General features: G+C 45.8%; 1 protein-coding gene and 1 long non-coding RNA gene across 2 annotated transcripts; both read left to right on the top strand.

Moving 5' to 3' along the window:
* Window positions 1-260: 260 nt before the first annotated feature.
* Acot5 (acyl-CoA thioesterase 5) lies at window positions 261-7,045 on the top strand. The gene is made up of 3 exons (NM_001079709.1): window positions 261-1,190; window positions 4,954-5,156; window positions 6,316-7,045. The coding sequence occupies exons 1-3, from the start codon at window positions 734-736 to the stop codon at window positions 6,919-6,921; spliced, it is 1,266 nt and encodes a 421-aa protein (NP_001073177.1). The 5' UTR covers window positions 261-733; the 3' UTR covers window positions 6,922-7,045.
* A 5,745-nt stretch (window positions 7,046-12,790) lies between these two features.
* LOC134479230 (uncharacterized) lies at window positions 12,791-17,338 on the top strand. The gene is made up of 3 exons (XR_010052282.1): window positions 12,791-13,100; window positions 13,836-13,948; window positions 16,848-17,338. It is a non-coding gene; the product is annotated as an uncharacterized LOC134479230 (long non-coding RNA).
* Window positions 17,339-18,924: the final 1,586 nt, after the last annotated feature.

Consider the following 18,924-nt stretch of genomic DNA (forward strand, 5'->3'; position numbering starts at 1 on the left):
TTCCACTACCTCTGGTGGGTGGTGAGCTAGTTGAGTTGGAAAATCTCTCTTCTTTTTTTTTTTTTTTTCTCGGAGCTGGGGACCGAACCCAGGGCCTTGCGCTTGCTAGGCAAGCGCTCTACCACTGAGCTAAATCCCCAACCCCAGAAAATCTCTTTCCCTGTTTACCTAAGCTAGGGGATTCTGGCTCCGTGTTATCACTGGTTAGTTCATAAAATTGTCCCTACAATCCTTTTTCAGATAAGGTCACTGCCCTTGGAGACTCATGCACTTACCTTCCGAAGCCTTTAAATAGCTTGAGTCACAATTTCACCCTGGGTAGTCTTGACTCCTCACTGTACCCCAGGTCAAGCTTCCTTCTCAGATTGCATAAGGTACTACAGTAAGGAACAACCCAAGAAAGAAAGGTTCAAGGCCAAGTTTCTCAGGATTGCCAGATGAGAGTAACCTAAACCTAAGGGGTTCTTTTGTAAAGCTATACAGGTCGGGGGTAATGATCTATGCAACTCAATCTTTGTACCTCTATTTCAACATCAGCTTGAGAAAACATGATCATTACTATTGCTTAGCTCTTCTGCATACAGGCCACTGGTATCCCATAAACTGCGGGGAGTTTCACACCGCAATTGCCATGGCAAGTAAGTAGGACAAGGGTTCCTTCCTTGTCACAGGCTCCAGAAGTCGAGAGACACTATTCACTCCACAGTATTCTGATTTTTTTTACTGTGTCAATATGGTGCCAGTAGTGAGCCTGGAGCCCGACAGCCACAGTTGCTGGGACGAGCCCCTAAGCATTACTGTGCGTGGCCTGGCCCCCGAGCAGCCTGTCACACTACACTCGGCCCTGCGCGACGAGAAGGGCGCGCTCTTCCGAGCCCACGCGCGCTACCGCGCTGATGCCCACGGAGAGCTGGACCTGGAGCGCGCGCCCGCGCTGGGCGGCAGCTTCACGGGGCTCGAGCCCATGGGGCTGATCTGGGCCATGGAACCCGAACGGCCTTTCTGGCGTCTGGTCAAGCGCGACGTGCAGACGCCCTTCGTGGTGGAGCTGGAGGTGCTGGACGGACACGAGCCGGACGGTCGGCGGCTGCTGGCGCAGGCGGTGCACGAGCGTCACTTCATGGCTCCAGGGGTGCGGCGCGTGCCCGTGCGCGAGGGCCGGGTGCGCGCCACGCTCTTCCTGCCTCCAGGTGAGCGGTCCTCCCTCGTGCGCTTGCAGTCCAGGATGCTTAAGGGGTGCAGCACCAAAGCTTTGCAGACATGGGTGAATCCTGAACTGAAAGTCAGCGGAGGAGCAGCATCCGAGGTTGCTTAGGAAAGCAGAGCATCAAAGCTCACCCAAGCCCGGTGAAATCTTCATCGTGGTAAGACCCACGGGTGGTTGTGCACAAGTTCACATTGGGCATCTGTTGTTCAGGCAAAGTGGGACAGTGTGAGCACCGGGGAACTTTCTAACTAACTTGCAGGACTTTAGTGCCAGTCAGAGTCCAGAATCTGGAAGTGTGGGTGTGGAGGGCCCGGGAGTTTTGTTTCTTAGGTGATTCCGAGGTAACTCTTTCCCAGGGTCAAATCCACAGCTTTGAGAGGGGCTGTAGTGACCCACAAAGAGCCATTGTAGGGAATTTGGCCAGTGACGTTCATGACCCTTTGATTGTTGAAATGCTGAGAAAAGCAGTTTGAAGATCATCCTAGGATAGAAGGACGCTCTGTTTCCTACACATCAGTTAATGCTTAGAGCTGCAAGATTTGATGCCCCAATGATGCTGCAGAAGATGGAAGGGATGTAGATGGTTCTCTGGCAAAATAGCTCTAAAATAGGATAGCTACATATGTAGGCTTTAACAGGGAAAACTCCACCAACATCTAAGGGCCCTCATAAGAGATTTCCACGATTTCCAGATTGACTGATTAGGACTTTCTGATTGTGGACACCTGGAATAATGTTGCAGACCTAAATAAAACCAAGTATCCTTAGCCTCTAAAGTAGCCACTTATTGCCCACCTAACAACCTTGTAACCATTACGTAAATCTTTGAGGAATGTATAGACCTCTAACTTTCATCAACTCAGAAACTGCATATGTTAACCAATAACACACCTACTGGAAGTGTTTCCAAATGTGCTTTAAAAGGACCTTAATTTAGGGTGTGTTTGTATGCATGTGCCTAAGGCAGCCAGAAGAGACTATCAGATTTTCTAGGGCTAATGTTACAGGCAGTTGTGAGCCCAACAAGGTGCTGGGAACTGAGCTTGGGTCCCTGGAAGAGCAACAAGAGTTGTTAAAATACTTAGCTATCTTTCCTAGCCCAGTTTGTGATTAGGGGAAAGGAGTATTGTTTTTGTTAGGCTTTGGTTACTTTTTTTTTTTTTTTTTTTTACTGCTGTGGATATGACACCATGATCAAGGCAACCTACAGAAGAAAAAGTTTAATGGGGGTGGGGGTAGGGGGGATGCTTACAGTTCAGGGACCAAAAGCATGACAGGAGACAGGCAAGCATGGCTCCACCAATCAAAATGTATGAGTCTCTGGGGGCCTCTTTTTTGTTTGCTTTTGTTTTTTAGAGACAGGATTTCCCTGCGTAGCCCTAGTTAAACTGAACCAGGCTGGCCTTGAATTGGCCAGAGCTCTGCCCACCTCTGCTTCCCAAGTGCTGGGATTTAAGTCCTGTGCATTGAGCTATACCACCCTCTCCATTTTGATTCAAACCACCACATGTTATCATAAAAACTTCATGGAGTTGTTAACATGTAGAAACATGGTATTTGGGGCAACTAATCCATATATGTCTCTGGAGCATGCTCTCTCATATTTGACTCCTAGAATAAACTATCTCTAATTTACATTAACAAATGGGGTTTTCACATGTCTATACTTGAGATGACCTACAGCTGTTAAAAATATGTGAATGTGGGGTTGGGGATTTAGCTCAGTGGTAGAGCGCTTGCCTAGCAATTGCAAGGCCCTGGGTTTGGTCCCCAGCTCCTAAAAAAAAAATATGTGAATGTATGTACAGTGTGGAAATACATAGATATATGGTGTGTGTTGGCATATGGAAGAAACACATTACAGAAGTTATGTATAATATGATCTAACTTTTCTAAGCAAGCAGGTATATTTACATAGTTGGTGTAGGTATTCACCATTAGGCAAAAATAAAGTTTAGCATATAAGCTAATTTTAAAAACCAGTCTGGACCTACTGAAATGACTCAACTGTTAAGAGCACTGGCTGTTCTTCGAGAGGACCAGGGTTCAATTTCCAGTACCCACACGGCAGCTCACAATTGTCAGTTCCAAGTGGTTTGATTCCCACAGACAGACATGCAGGCAAAATGAACATAAACTAAACATAAATGAACCATTTTTTAGAAATTCCAGCTGCAGAGATGGCTCAGCAGCTAGTAGCATTTGCTGCCATTACAGAAGAGTCACAACTCCCACGTGCTGTCTCATCACTCTCAGCAGCTCCAGTTACAGGGAATTCAGCATCCTCGTCTGAACTTGGCATGCATGTAATATCAGAACCAGGAAGAATCCATTGCACACTAAGAAAACACAAAATAGATAAGCCTTGGTGAGACAAAGATAAGACAAAAGGAAAGAGAGACAGTTGTGAAATAGAGGATTGCAACAAGGTTAAGGCTAGACTGTGCCACAATAGCAAGATTCAGATCAGCTTGAGCTAATAATAACACCATGCACATAATAAGGGATGTGTGTGTGTGTGTGTGTGTGTGTGTGTGTGATGAAAGATGAATAAGAATTCAGAATTTAACAAAGAAAAGTGCAATAACCTTAATGTTCATCGACACATGCGCAGTATACACTGCTTCTCCTACTGCCCCAATTTAGAAAAATAGTGACCTTGGTTCTTGCTAATTACTCCAGTTGTAAAAATCCAGGAACTAGCCAGGTGGTGATATCACCTGCCTTGGGAGACAGAGGCAAGTGGCTCTTCGTGTTTGAGGCCAGCCTGATCTACACAGGGAGTTCCAGGATATCCAGTGCTACACAAAGAAACACTGTCTTGAAAAAACAACAAAACAAAACTCCAGGAACCTGGGGCTGGAGAGACCGCAGGACCCCACATGGCAGCTCACAAGTGTCTACGACTACAGATTCAGTGCATCTGACACCATCTTCTAAGCCCTCCATGGGCACCAGGCAGGCACAGACATAAGTGTAGCATACTCGTGAAATACAAATTAATAATTCTTTTTAAAATCTAAGAACTTACAAGCAAGTCAGGTAATTGTGAACCTGACTTGACTATTTGACAGTGATCTTGAAAATCACAAGCCTTGGCCTAGAATGTAGAGACCCCACCCAACACTTTAGAATTCCTTTCCTTGGGTGGGGCAAGCGAAAGGCCCTGGGTTCGGTCCTCAGCTCAGGGTGGGGGGGGTGCGGGGATGGGGGGTGGGGGGATAGGGGGTGGGGGTAGGGTTAGGATTCCTTTCCTCGATTTTTTTCAAGACTATCCATTATAGTCTTTGGCATCACAATACTTTGGAAGCTCAATTAATTAGACCTTTTCATTACAATCATAGTTTTTTTTTTTTAAAAAAAGATTCTGGATAGTTTAAGAAAAGAGAAATACGGGGTTGGGGATTTAGCTCAGTGGTAGAGCGCTTGCCTAGGAAGCGCAAGGCCCTGGGTTCGGTCCCCAGCTCCGAAAAAAAGAACCAAAAAAAAAAAAAAAAAAAAAAAAAAGAAAAAAGAAAAGAGACATACTGGAAGGCCATTGGTTTAGGGATACGATGGAATAGGCATTGGGAAATTGGAATCAGAAAACTGGGAGGATCCAAGGGAAGCTGCACAAAGAACGAAGGGTCTGGTTGCAGCATCCAGCCACCAACTGACATCCATGATGCTGGATGCACTGGGCTCAATGCAAATGCTGCTGAGCAAGGTAAATGATAAACAGTCTCTCCCTCTTGTGTGTTTCTAAGGAACTGGACCCTTTCCTGGAATCATAGACCTTTTTGGAATTGGAGGTGGACTTCTGGAATATAGGGCGAGTCTGCTGGCTGCAAAGGGCTTTGCCGTCATGGCTCTGGCTTATTTTAAGTATGATGACCTCCCTAAGGCTACAGACATCCTTCGTCTGGAGTACTTTGAAGAAGCTGTGAACTACCTGCTTGGTCACCCTCAGGTTGGCTGTTGTTTCAGTGCTGCTACCATTTACCCGCTAGAGAAAACTGACACAGAGGAAATGGCTAATGGGTCAGATCTGCATTGATTTCTTGGCGTTATTCATATATACCTCTCTGTGATGTATGTACATATACACCATTAAGGAGGTAGCTACTTAATGTCCTCAAATAACTCTTTGATAAGTAACTACTAATTTCAATTTTTGAGATTTTGTTTGTTTGTTTGTTTGTTTCAAGCATCTCCCTACTGGATAGTTTCTATATCAACTTGACATAAAACTAAAGTCACTGGAGAGGAGGGGACCATAATGTTTCTGTACGATCGATCTGTAGGAAAACCTGTGGGGCATTTTTGTAGTTAGCAGATGATGTGAGAGGGCCAACCCATGGTGAGTTGGGCCATCCTGGGCTGAGGGTCCTGGCCACCATAAGAAAACAGGCCAGGCAAGTCATGAAGGGCAAGCCAGCAGGCAGCATTCCTCATTGGCCTGGAGGTTCCTGCCTCCAGGTTCCTGCCTCCAGGTTCCTGCCTCCAGGTTCCTGCCTCCAGGTTCCTGCCTCCAGGTTCCTGCCTCCAGGTTCCTGCCTCCAGGTTCCTGCCTCCAGGTTCCTGCAGTGTTTGAGTTCCTGCCCCAACCGCCTTCAATGATAGCTACAATCTGGAAGTGTATGGTAAATAAACCCTTTCCTCTCCAAGTGGCTTTTGGTCATGCTATGGCCTCACGCAACGGTAACCCTAAAACAGTCTCTTTCTCTTCTTCCATGTTGACACATGGGGCTCAGAGCTTTATCCATAACAAGATGCTGCCTGGGTTCACATTAATAACATCAGTGAATGCACTGTCCCCCACAGTATGAAAGCACCACAGAAGAAGAGCTAAGCTTTGCTTGACTTGTCCACGAGCTTTCTTTGACACAGGCACGCCTAGGCATTTACCTGGTATTGCTCACCTGAGCCTCATGGAAACTGCAGGACTTAGAGTTGAGTCCCATCTTACTACTAGAGACACTGATTTGAAGAGAGCTAATCACCTTTGAAAGCCAGGATGGTAGGATAAGATTCAGGCTCAAGGCACCTTACATCCATGGGTTGGCCTCACTAACTGTCCCACCTTCTAGGTTTGCTCAATCCCTTCCTTTTCTCTGTCTCTTCCTTAGGTCAAGGGTCCAGGAATTGGCCTGCTGGGGATTTCCAAAGGGGCTGAACTCTGCCTCTCCATGGCCTCTTTCCTGAACGGCATCACGGCCGCTGTCATAATCAATGGCTCCATGGTCAATGTTGCTGGAACACTATACTACAAGGAAGAGAGTCTGCCTGCTTCGAGCATGAATCTAGAACGAATCAGGGTGACCAAAGATGGGTTTAAAGATATTATAGATATCCTGACTGTCCCTCCAGAAGGTCCAGACCAGAAAAGCATCATCCCTGTGGAAAGGTCTGACACGACCTTCCTGTTCCTCGTTAGTCAGGATGACCGCAACTGGAAGAGCGAGTTCTATGCCAGAGAGGCCTCCAAACGCTTGCAGGCCCATGGGAAGAAAACACCCCAGATCATCTGCTACCCAGAAGCAGGGCACTATATTGAGCCCCCTTACTTCCCTTGGTCCAAGGCTGCCCCCAACTCCCTTTTTGACATGCCTATCATCCTTGGAGGGGAGCCTAGGGCTCATGCCATGGCCCAGGTGGACGCTTGGCAGCAACTCCAGATTTTTTTCCACAAACATTTGAGTGGGGACAAGAAGACAATCCCAGGAAAACTGTGATTTTCTTTGGGTAGTGACATTTCTGGTACTGACCCATCCTAAGAATAGCTGTACCTGTTAGGATGTGTTTACAGGTTTGTTTTTTTTTTTCCTTTTAATAAAGTCTTGAAGAGTCCCTCCCTCCCCCGCAAAGTTTTTACGGGCTGTTTGAGGAAAGATTGGGTCTTACCTTCTTCGGTGCTGAGGACTGAGCCCAGGGCTTGTGCATAGTAGGGTAGCACTCTGCTGCTGAGCTAGCCCACTGAACCTTAGAGGACAGCGATATATTTATTTATTTATTGTTCAGTTTTTTTTCATGTAACGTATTTTGATCATGTTTTCTCCTCCTGCAACTCCTCCCAGAATCCCCCTGCCCAACTCCGCTCTCTCTCAAAACAAAACATAAAAGCAAAGGGCCAACTTCTAGGCATGGTACCTGCCCTGGTGTGTCACTGATGCACTCAGAGACCCTCCATTATAGAAAACAGACTTTCGATGTCAGTGCGTACTAATTCTAAATAATTATTTGGTTAGGAGTGAGTCCCTGCGTCCACTTCTCCCTCTCAGTGCCAGAATCCCATTTGGCCTGAACCTGTGCAGGTCTTGTGTAAGCTGCCTCCGTCTCTGTGAATCCCCATGTATGGTCCATTCGTGTCTGGAAAACAGTTTTCTTTTTTTCTTTTTTTTTTTTTTTCTTTTTTTCGGAACTGGGGACCGAACCCAGGGCCTTGCGCTTGCTAGGCAAGCGCTCTACCACTGAGCTAAATCCCCAACCCCTGGAAAACAGTTTTCTTAGAGTGACCCAATACCTCTGACTCTTAAGATTTTTCCTTCTCCCTTCCCTCCTTCCCTTCCTTCCTTCCTTCCTTCCTTCCTTCCTTCCTTCCTTCCCTCCCTTCCTTCCTTCTTTCCTTCCTTCCTTTCCTTCCTTCCTTCCTCTCCTTCCTTTCCTTCCTTCCTTCCTTCCTCTCCTTCCTTTCCTTCCTTCCTTCCTTCCTTCCTTCCTCTCCTTCCTTTCCTTCCTTCCTTCCTCTCCTTCCTTTCCTTCCTTCCTCCCTTTCCTTCCTTTCCTTCCTTCCTTCCTTCCTTTCCTTCCTCTCCTTCCTTTCCTTCCTTCCTTCCTTTCCTTCCTTCCTTTCCTTCCTTTCCTTCCTTGCCTTCCTTTCCTTCCTTCCTTTCCTTCCTTCCTTCCTTCCTTCCCTTCCCTTCCCTTCCCTTCCCTTCCCTTCCCCTTCCTTCCTTCCTTCCTTCCTTCCTTCCTTCCTTCCTTCCTTCTAATCTTTTTTAAGACAAGGTTTCTCTGAAGTGCCCTGGCTGGCTGTCCTCTGCCTGTGGAGTTCTGGGATTAAAAGACTGTGCCAGCACCTACCATCTGGCTCTTTTAGCCACCTCTTCTGCAAAGATCCCTGAGCCCGGAGGGGAGGGTTTTAATAAAGACATCACATTTGAGGCTAGGTGCTCCTGAGACTCTCTCTGCAGTGTCTGGCAGTGGGGAGTAGTGTCCTCATCTACTGAGGAAGGCTGGGTGAGGCCCTGATCATGGGTACTGCTGTATGTCAGTAGGAAACTTGTTGCTATATTCCGTTAGCAGAGTATTAGGTTTTCTCCCAGGATTTCTCTCCAGTGATTTTTTAAGAAGCTTAAAGAGGTTGAAGAATGTTTACCATTCTAAAGGTGGTGGGGAAACTCCTGACGTCTCAGGCAATAGTCAACTTTAATCAGGGCATCAGACAATTCATACTCTGAGGGTTAAGGGGAGTCACATGAGTAAAGTGTGCAACCACCAGGGCGAGCTGCACCTGGCAGGCAAGCCACACACGTGGCAAAAACATGTTTTTCCATAGAGACATATAAACAAAACAACAGTCAGTTATAATGGATAGTCTGAAGTAAACTCATTCCTATCTGCTACACCCAGGAGGGGCACAAAGGCACATTTCAAGAACGACTTGATGTTTTCAGTTTGTAAGCCATGAGGAAGTTTCTCCTATTCTTGAATGTGCCCTGTCTGCTAACTTGGCCAAAATGGATGGCTTCCCAGCAGTTGGGCTATACTTTAAAGCTGCTGATTGTGGGTGCTGCAGAGACGGCTCCTCGGTTGAGAGCACCTGCTACTCTTCCACAGGACCTGGGTTCAATTCCCAGCACCCATATGGCAGCTCACAACTCCCATTCCAGGGGATCCGGTACTCTCATACAGGCCTGAATGCGGGCAAAACACCAGTGCACATAAAACAAGAATGAATGAATTAAAAACAAACCCTGCTGATTGCTGTAAGCCATTTCACAGCCTCAGCACTTCTTACAAGATAATGGGTTACAAGATTAGACAAGCTAACTGCTAAGTCCTCCCATCGTATCAAATGCTTTTTTGGTTGGATAGCTGAGGTACCTGCCCTAGGAAACTCTATCCCCAAGAAACCTTGGATAAAGCCCACCTCCCACTCAGTTCTTGGCTGCTTCTCACCCAAGCAGAGGCAGCCACTGTCCTGTATCCTTCCCAATAAGTCTGTGTGAGGTTGGTTGTGCTGTGACTCTGTGGTATTCCTTGGCTCTTGACTGCCAGGTTACCTTTCCCCTCAGAGCCACAAGCCTCACAAATGTGGCTCCCGGGATTATAACTTTGGGATTTTTTTTCCCCTTAGAATCCTTGGACTAACAATAGCTGAGGCCTTGCCTGGAGAACTCTCTCTGCTCCCATCCTGGTCAGTTTTTAAATAAAAAGCTTCTATTTTACTAAAATCAAAAGTCAGACTGGTGAATCTCTGAACAACCCTAGACCTACCAGAGTGTCTGTGTGTCTGTCGTTCCTTCATTCTCTTGCAGCCCCTGACAGTTCCCAGACCCAAGCCTTGCACAACGCAGCAAGGGGCACCTGGAAAAGGGACCTAGAAATAGCCATGTGGACATGACAGCCAGCAGCCTTAACCCGATGGCACTGTTACTCTCCTAGTTGATAGTGACACTTCAGAGTGCTCAGACCTGTGTGATAATTTACACATAACTCCTCCGTGATGGCTAAAGAAACTTAATCTGGGACCAGGCATCCCTTAAGGGTAAAGTTGACCTTTACCCTGGAATGCTATGAGATCCTAGTGGCCTGCACATGGAAGAAGAATAGAATAACCTGGTTCCTGCTTGGAGGTATTTGAACCACTTGCCTTCTGCTTTTGTGAGTGCTCTCATGTCCTTTTTATTAGTATACAATGGGAAAGAGAAACAACTCAGGTGTTAGGATTTAAATCTCGGCACAAAACTGACAGAGCACACCAAGCCAACACGGTTCCACATAGAGAGGTTTAATGAGAGAAGAAGAGTAGAAGGAAGGAACAAAGGAGGCCGGCCATGGGCACGTGGAGGGAAGCGGGGGCTACGGGGAGAGAAGGGACAGGGACAGAGAGGAAGGGAGCAGAGAAGTGAAGAACAAAGAGAAAGCAAGAGAGAAGGAGGAGAGGGCAAACAGCCCCTTCTATAGTGTCAGGTGCAGCTGGCTGTTGCCAGGCAACTGTGGGGTGGAGCATAGCTAGCTGATGCCAGGTAGCCATCGGGGTGGAGCTTAGACAGAATACCAACATTCCCCCATTTTGGTTTAATTTAAAAAAGAAAAATTAGGGGGTTGAGGATTTAGCTCAGTGGTAGAGCGCTTACCTAGGAAGCGCAAGGCCCTGGGTTCGGTCCCCAGCTCCGAAAAAAAGAACCAAAAAAAAAAAAAAAAAAAGAAAAAAAAGAAAAATTAGAAGTGATGGTGGAGCAGGAATAGGGTCGTCGTGATCTCTGACTATTTCCTGCTTGCTTTGGGATGATATGTCCCTAGGGAACCAAGAGAAATGTGTATGGGATGTTTGTCCAGTCTTAGAGTTGAGTGTTTCCTTGTTGTCCAGGGTCTGTCAACCATCCAAGGATAGGTCAGAAGGAACAGCTCCCATAGAAGTGTCTGTGTCTATGAGAGGAGATTGGAACATCTGGAGGTCACTTGTCTGGAGCTGTCCTGGGTGTAGTAAGTGCCTGGACTTGACAAGATGCTGAAACACACACATATATATTTATTATAGGTATAGAATAAGATTAAGTGTATTTGGGAGAAAAGAAATTTTTTTCTTAGATGTACATTTGAAACCCAGAGGAATCCCATCCTTTGGAATAGGTAGTAAGTGGGAACTTTAGGCAAATGTACTTATCTGGGTGGAGTCTATTTGGTCTATGAGAAGTAGGTCTGAGTGGGTTTCCTGTAGCTTATAAGTTTACAAAAGAAATAACAACATGAGTTAACAACATGAACATTCTTTAAGATAAGCTTTTTTTTTCTTTTTTCTTTTCTTTTTTTTTTTTTGGAGCTGGGGACCGAACCCAGGGCCTTGAGCTTGCTAGGCAAGTGCTCTACCACTGAGCTAAATCCCCAACCCCAAGATAAGCTTTTTGTGGAGCAGAAGAAACAAGAATTTGTGATTACACTTGGATCGTATAGTGGGAAGTTTCATTAGTTAGGGAAATTATAAGAACTCGAATAGGACAGTCGTATAGCAAGAAGAGGAAATATGAAGCATTTACTCAATGAAGACCGAGTTTAGATAAGGAAGTAACAGATTACATCTGTGAAAGTTTACCTCTTAACTAGTTGCTAGAAACTGAGTTCAGAGGTCTGTTTCTTAGTTGCTAAGCTACAGTAGTTACCTTAGCTGTCAATGTAGTCAGAATCTGGGGAAGAATAAACCATAATCTACCATTCATGTATTATTAAAAAAAATGAGAGTCCATTAGCCAACCGTTCCCCGTGGGCTCTGTGGTCTTCATGGCAACTTGGGTGGAGTCAGTCTGGCTTTCAAGCCCAGAAGATACAATGCTTTTTTTCTGTGGAATGGATACGTGAGAAATGACTTACCTTGATTTAGATAAATCATCTGACTCTGAGGGTATCCACAGTTTGTCCACTGTGTTTCTCCATGGTTGTCTTAGCACAATCCAGGCAGACTCTTGAAGCTGGGTTCATATCTTCTGAGACCTTGTGGGACAAACTGTTAAAGGCTTTGGGAAGTTCTGTCTCTCTTAAACTTAAACATATGTATATAATAAATATAGAACATCATAATTCCGTGGCAATAGTAAAAAACATCTACCAAGGTACCAAGGCAGGATAGGAACATGACAGGTTTTATAGAGAGAAGGAATAAGAAAACCATGTCATGTGTGAGACAGTGACTGGGCAGATTTAAGCCTGTAAGCAGGGCATCGCAGCGATGGGGAGACCTGCTGGACTGACCAGCCAGTACCCAGGACACAGATTACCTCAGCGGGATGCCATGGGAAGTGAACAGAGAGGGGTTAGACCAAAGGTATATGAATGTTCGGCATAAAGAACTTTCTTTTCTTTTACCAGACTGCTGGCAGTATGTATGAAAATTCCATAAAATTGAGGAATCTAGTGTGCCATTATGCGGCCATTTTGAACCATTACCTAATGAATATTGGGTCCAGACATTATTGCATAGATGTATCAATTCCAATGTCCTTCTAACGGTGAATTTGGAGGTATGCTCAAAGACCACAAATAGCTCATTGGGGGAAGTTACCAAGTCATCCGTTCTAGCCTCCCAGAAGGATTGATCTAGATAACAGAAGCACTCTGCTAGGACAGGTGTCTGAGTCATCACTGAGACTCCTGGAGGCCATAAACGACGAGTCTCGGACCCGCCAGAAAGCGTTCCTACCCAGGCCTGGGATTTCATGTCCGCTGTGGGAGGCCAGAGCGAGAGGGGAGCAAGGAACCGCTTTTGAGGGAAACTCCACCCAATGATCGAAGTCCTATTGCGTATGTTAGCTAAGGAAATTCCCGTAATCCCAGAAAAAAAACTGGCCAGGCTTTATCTGGGAAATTGGAGTCTTCCTTGCCAACTGGAAAAGGTCTACCAATCTGCCGGTGTTTGTGCGGAAATTGCACCTGAAGTCTGGTAGCAGGGAAAGTAGAACTGTGTGGTTGATGAGGGCCTGTCTAGGCCGGAAAAGCTGGCACAATGTGGTGAACCACGGAGGGCAGCGGCTCGCTGAGAAGTCTCCTTGTGAGCCAGATGAAGCAGTAACTCACACGGTAGAAGTCCTTAGCCTCACAGCAGCCAGAAGGTGGCAGTGGAGGCCTAGAAGACCCGGCGATGGATACAGCAGTGGATCTAACAGCGGGACCAGTGACCAGAGCAGGACGAGCTGTGGTAATCCCCAGCAGTCTGAGCCACCAATGTTAGGATTTAAATCTCAGTCTGCATCCCGACAGGGCACACCAAGCCAACACGGTTCACATGCAGAGGTTTAATGAGAGAAGAAGAGTAGAAGAAGGGAGGAACAAAGGAGGCCAGCCATGGGCACGCGGAGGGAAGGGAGGGGAATGGGGAAAGAAGGGACAGGGACAGAGGGGAAGAGAACAGAAAAGTGAAGAACAAAGAGAAAGCAAGAGAGAATGAGGAGGGGGCAAGCAGCCCCTTTTATAGTGTCAGGCACAGCTGACTGTTGGCAGGCAACTGGGGCAGAGCATACCTGGCTATTGCCAGGTAGCTGTGGGATTGGAGCTTAGACAGAATACCAACATCCGGGAGTCCGATAATTTTCTTGCCTAGCTGTGGATTCCTGTACTGTCCACCTCTATAAACCCTTCCTTTAGCCCCCTTCTGTGTGGCATGCTGTCTAGCTCTATGGCATCCATCTGTCCTGCCAACAGTAAGAATTAATTCATTTAATCTAAAATTGAATTGAGCCTAAGTCTTTGGCTTTTCCCAGTGGATCTGAATGCCATAGCATAGACAGCTAAGCCATGGGAGAATCTTGAATTGGAATTTGCATTTAGTCAACAAGGGAAATTTATCAAGAGGAGGAGGAATATGAAGAATATAGACACAGAAAGGGGACTGTAGAGATGGTTCAGTGGTTAAGAGCACTGACTGCTCTTCCAGAGGTCCTGAGTTCAATTCCCAGCAACCACATGGTGGCTCACATCCATCTGTAATGAGATCCGATGCCCTCTTCTGGTGGGTCTGAAGACAGCTACAGAACTCATATACATACAGTAAGTAAATCTTTAAAAAAGATGCAAGATGGGGTTGGGGATTTAGCTCAGTGGTAGAGCGCTTGCCTAGGAAGTGCAAGGCCCTGGGTTCGGTCCCCAGCTCCGAAAAAAAGAACCAAAAAAAAAAAAAAGATGCAAGATTCTCTTTTGTCAGGGGTAAAGCTTGAGACAAGTAGTTCTAAAAGATGTGTTAATACTTTGAAAGACATTTTTGGGACAAGCATATGTTAGGCTTCAAACCTCAGACAAATGGCCTATTTAACAAAATAAAGTGGACCTGGCCTCCAGGTTCTTCTAGAATCCCTCACGCCCTATCTGTTACAAGGCATTCCTGGCTGGCGTGCCCCAGGGGGCTGGGCTGTTCTTCCCCATATAATCCAATTATTTTGGTTACCTGCACTCTCTGCATCTTTGGCCTCCTGATTGCTGCACCTGGTTCCTCTGTCTCCCCATCTTCCTTCCCCTCACCCCCTACTCACATGGACCAGTGCAGTCTGGTCATGACCACTCTGGACTCTCTCAGATGTCCCTGCCTCTGGCTGTGCTCTCCCCCATATCCATAGTAAACTCTCTCCTCCACCATCCTAGAAGCACCACGTTTCTCTCCTTTTTGTTTCTTTTTTATATTCAGTAACATCTAGAGATAGACTGTTATCTGTTGGTACTTTGAAGGTGAAGAAATAAAGCTTCATAGATGTGAGAAACAAAGCTGTGAAAACAAGGTTTGGAGAAATACATCTGGGGGTCAGGATGCCTATGACAAACTCGTAACCTTTCTGAGAGATACATCTGACCTCAGGATGCCCAGTGATATGATAAAGTTTTGGTGATCAAGATATTGAGGTAATTCTGACTAAGCTAATTAAGACAAAACAATAACAACTGTTACCCTTATCCCTCCCTGGGGTAGAGTCTAAGAACGACCACAAGATGTCATAATGACCCTGCCTGACCACCCAGTTCCTCCCTCCCACCCCCAAGGGATGTGCCAACTTAGCCTTTCCCCAGTGATTCTCCAAGGCCATGTGTAGGGCTGGATGAGGAAAGTGACTGACTGAGCCAAGAACAGCCCCTTGAGCAGGCCAGCCAATACCTGACCAGATCCTTTGTCCTGTGTACCACCCAGGAGAATAGGCCAGCTAACCCTGTTGAAGTCTGCCCTCTGTAAGGAATAAAAGTTGTGTGCTTTTTGGGTTTGTTTTTTGCCTCTCCCTGTGTGGATGAACAACCCCACATAAGTGGATTAAAAACCTTATACCCAGGGGTTGGGGATTTAGCTCAGTGGTAGAGCGCTTGCCTAGGAAGCGCAAGGCCCTGGGTTCGGTCCCCAGCTCCGGAAAAAAAAAAAAAAAAAAAAAAGAACCAAAAAAAAAAAAAAAAAACAAAAACAAAAACAAAAAACAAACAAACAAAAAAAAACCTTATACCCTCACGCCATTGCAGCGGTCACTTTGTCAATCTGTGCTCTGTGGGTGGCACTCCTAAGGTAGGGCTGCTTCGGGGTCTTATAACAAAGGGGATTTTGAGGACCTTTGGGAGTTAGGTCTACACTGCAGTGGGAAGTGTGTGTGCCCTTGGACTCTGTGGAGCTCTCAAGTGACCAGCATGCAATCATGGAACTCTGTGCCCTCCTGGGGTCTGCCTAGAGGGCCAACCTCTGTAGGGAAGCAAAGACTCAGCCTTTTGTCCCTTTTGGTGATCTGCATTGAAGAGCCCAGGCCTGTGAACAAGGCCTATGTAAGAAGGCCCAGGGGAAATGGTTGTATGCACTCCCTATCTTAGGACCATAGTCACTGCCCACGAGTGGGTCAGGCCAAGAACACTTCAAGACATCCTGCTGTAGCCTGGCTCTTAAATGTAGCCCCAAGAGAGACAGAGAAAAGATCTTGATAGTTCTAGACACTGTGATCTGGTTTTTAAGCAACTTGACTTAAGTAACTCAGCAACTTTTACTCAAAAGCCAACAACAACAAAAACCCTTGTCCTTAACTTTGATTCATCAGGACCTGAGTTGGAATTCAGATTTTGTAGCCTGGCTCTTGTGAGCTACAAAACACTTGACAGCTGACCCGCCCTAGGGCAGGAAAGATGTTTACAAAGCAATTGGCAAGCACTTAGGTTTACAACCAAACAAAGAAACATATTCAAGATGTGGCTCTCAGTGCAACGCTTGAGGAAGTGCTAACAGGTGCCTTGCACGTGTTTAACAAACAGCTTTTCCATTATGGGTGTTCACAGGGCTTCAAGGCAGAAAAATGCTCCTCCTTTTACTTCCTGAGGATTCAAAAACTTCTGTGCTCAATCAACATAAGAGAGTAAAACCTAAGATATGTTAATACAAAATTGTCATAATAAAAAAAAAGGGTTGGACTCATCCCTGTGCTAATGTGTGCTTGTAAATCCCTAAAGGTAGGTAACGCCCTTAGACCCGGGTAGACCTCAGCTGGATCAGATTGTCTTTTACTTACATTTGTGGTTCTCAACCTATGGGTCTCAACCCCTGTGAGGGCTTACCTAAGACCGTCGGATGTCAAACATCAACATTATGATTCATAACAGTAGCAAATTTACAGTTATAAAGTAGCAAAAAAATAATTCTATGGCTGGGGGAGGGGCACCATGAGTTTCAGAACCCAGAATAAAAGAATAAAAAAATAGAATTAAAAGACACAGGGTAAAATGTTTATGGCTACGACTGGGCATGGAGCTGCATTCCTTTAATCCCAGCATTCATTGTACGTGTTAGGAGACAGAGGCAGGCAGATCTTTGTGAGTTTGAGGTAAATGTGGTCTACATAGAAAGTTCCAGGACAGTCCGTCATAACTACACAGTGAGACGGGATTTTGATAGACACTTCATAGTCCCTCCTACAAATTACATGTGCACTTCCTTCTGTAGGGATGGATCTGCACACCCACAGGACAGCTCATCAAGTACACACGGCTGATGGTTTGTTGGCTCCGAGTTACCCTCAAGGCTAATCACCCACACACTGACTGGGGAAATTCGGGACTCGTGCCCCTGGAGCATGCAAACCATTCCCTGGCTACACAGAGCAAAGGTAATGAAGGAAAAGTGCAGTCTGAGACAAGGCAACCACACGGCCAGAGGGCAAGAATGACTACGATTGACTGACTACCTTTGCTCCCCATCCCTATATACCGTGATGGCTGAAGAGGAAGAGGAAGGCTGTTGAGGATGCCCATCCACTGAGCTCTCATAATGTCAACTCTCTGACTAATTCATACTTTAAAGAATCAATTCCTGTCTCTGCCTCTCACAGTCCCTGAGTGACAAGTTGCAAGGGCTCTGGTGCCTCAGTCTTTTTCTTCCTCTCTCTAAGGCTGCACTCTTGGCTGGACCTTTAGTAAATGCATGGGTCTCCAGTGTGTCAATGTTGGGTTTAATTTCAGGTTACTGAGCATGCAAGATAGAGGGAAAGAATTTTACCCTCCACTTCCAAAGACTGAAACTTTATTTCTATCTTTCCGTTGACCTGATTATAGTTTACTATGTTTATTATAGTAGCTTCAAGTCTTTGAAAGACCCTAGTTCTCATTGAAGTGTAAGAGCTATTAAGAGGCTTGGCCTGATAGAAAGTAGGTAGGTTATGGAGTTCCTGTGAAAGACCCTAAGGGCTTTCGAGAGCTTTACACCTACTGCCTCAGGTCAAGACTAGGCCAAGTTCCATTCTCTACCCACAGTTTTCAGGAGGAGCAGGGACATTCTTGAAAAACTGCAGAATGTACTGACTAATAGTCACCTGACCCTCTGGTCCCAGATAGAGTTCAAATTCATGCCATATGCTTGCTAGCCAATAGATTCAAAGGTCAATATGATTAGCCAATCAGTTTAAACAGTAACCTGGCTTTTTGTGGTTTGCTCTAGAGTTACTGTATTTTGATGTTAATTCCACTGTCCCAAGGACAGCTGCCTAGTCAAGGACTCAGAACTCAGGTGACTTCACCAGAACCACCTCTCTATTGAATTTGTAAAGTACTGGTGAAGGGCAGGTACAGGATAGAAGGAGGCCTGTCATTGGAGGAGAAGGAAGGATGGGCGGGAGAGAAGTTTGAAGGAAGAGGAGGAGACTAAGGGAGAGAGGAGAGAAAGGAGGGAGAGAGGGGCAGAGAAGCCATGGCAGGACAAGATGGCAGGTGACGTTAAGATTCTGTTCTGTGTATTTACAGGTTGTTATTAATGTTCTCAAGGAATGGATAGTACCAGGCTTTGTATGTTTAAGTGGGCAATTATATCTTACCAATTGGGTCAAAGGTTATTGTGTTGTGTGTTCTTTTATGTGAGGGTTTGAGTGTAGGAAAGTGCGCAGCTGGGGTGTGTTTCCGCCAAGACATGTAGCAGATATCTTGGGGCACTGTGGTGGGGACCTAGCGAGTAAAAGACAACTATACCCTTTTTACATTTATATTTTTACAACAACCCTGGCTGATTTAACCTGTATTCCTAAAAAGTATAAAAACTGCTTGTTAGGTCGCCTTCTAGTCACTCACCACAGGGGACTGATTGAAGATCGACATTGACGTGCCGGAAAATAAATCTCTTGCATTTGCATCGAACTCTGTCTTCCTGTCTCACTTGGGGGATCTCCCGGGAGTTAAGGGTCACTTTGAGCCTTACACCTCAGTCTTTTTGGTCCTCTCTGTAAGGCTGCACTGTTGACTGGGATCTTTTGTAAATGCATGAGTCTACAGTGTGCCAATGTTGGGTTTAGTTTCCGGTTACTGAGCATGCAGGATAGAGGGAAAGAATTTTACCCTCCACTTCCAAAGGCTGAAAACTTTATTTCTATCTTTCCCTTGAGTTTATTATAGTTTATTATGTTTATTATGCTTGCTTCAAGTCTTAAACTTCCCCTCACTTTCTCTTTCTATTTTTTGGGACTTCTGATTCAAAAGGAGAATAGAGCAAAGGGAACACATACACAATAAGCAGTGCCTTAGGGAACTGTGAGAGG

This window comes from Rattus norvegicus, chromosome 6, assembly GCF_036323735.1.
Source record: "Rattus norvegicus strain BN/NHsdMcwi chromosome 6, GRCr8, whole genome shotgun sequence".
Taxonomy (NCBI): domain Eukaryota; kingdom Metazoa; phylum Chordata; class Mammalia; order Rodentia; family Muridae; genus Rattus; species Rattus norvegicus.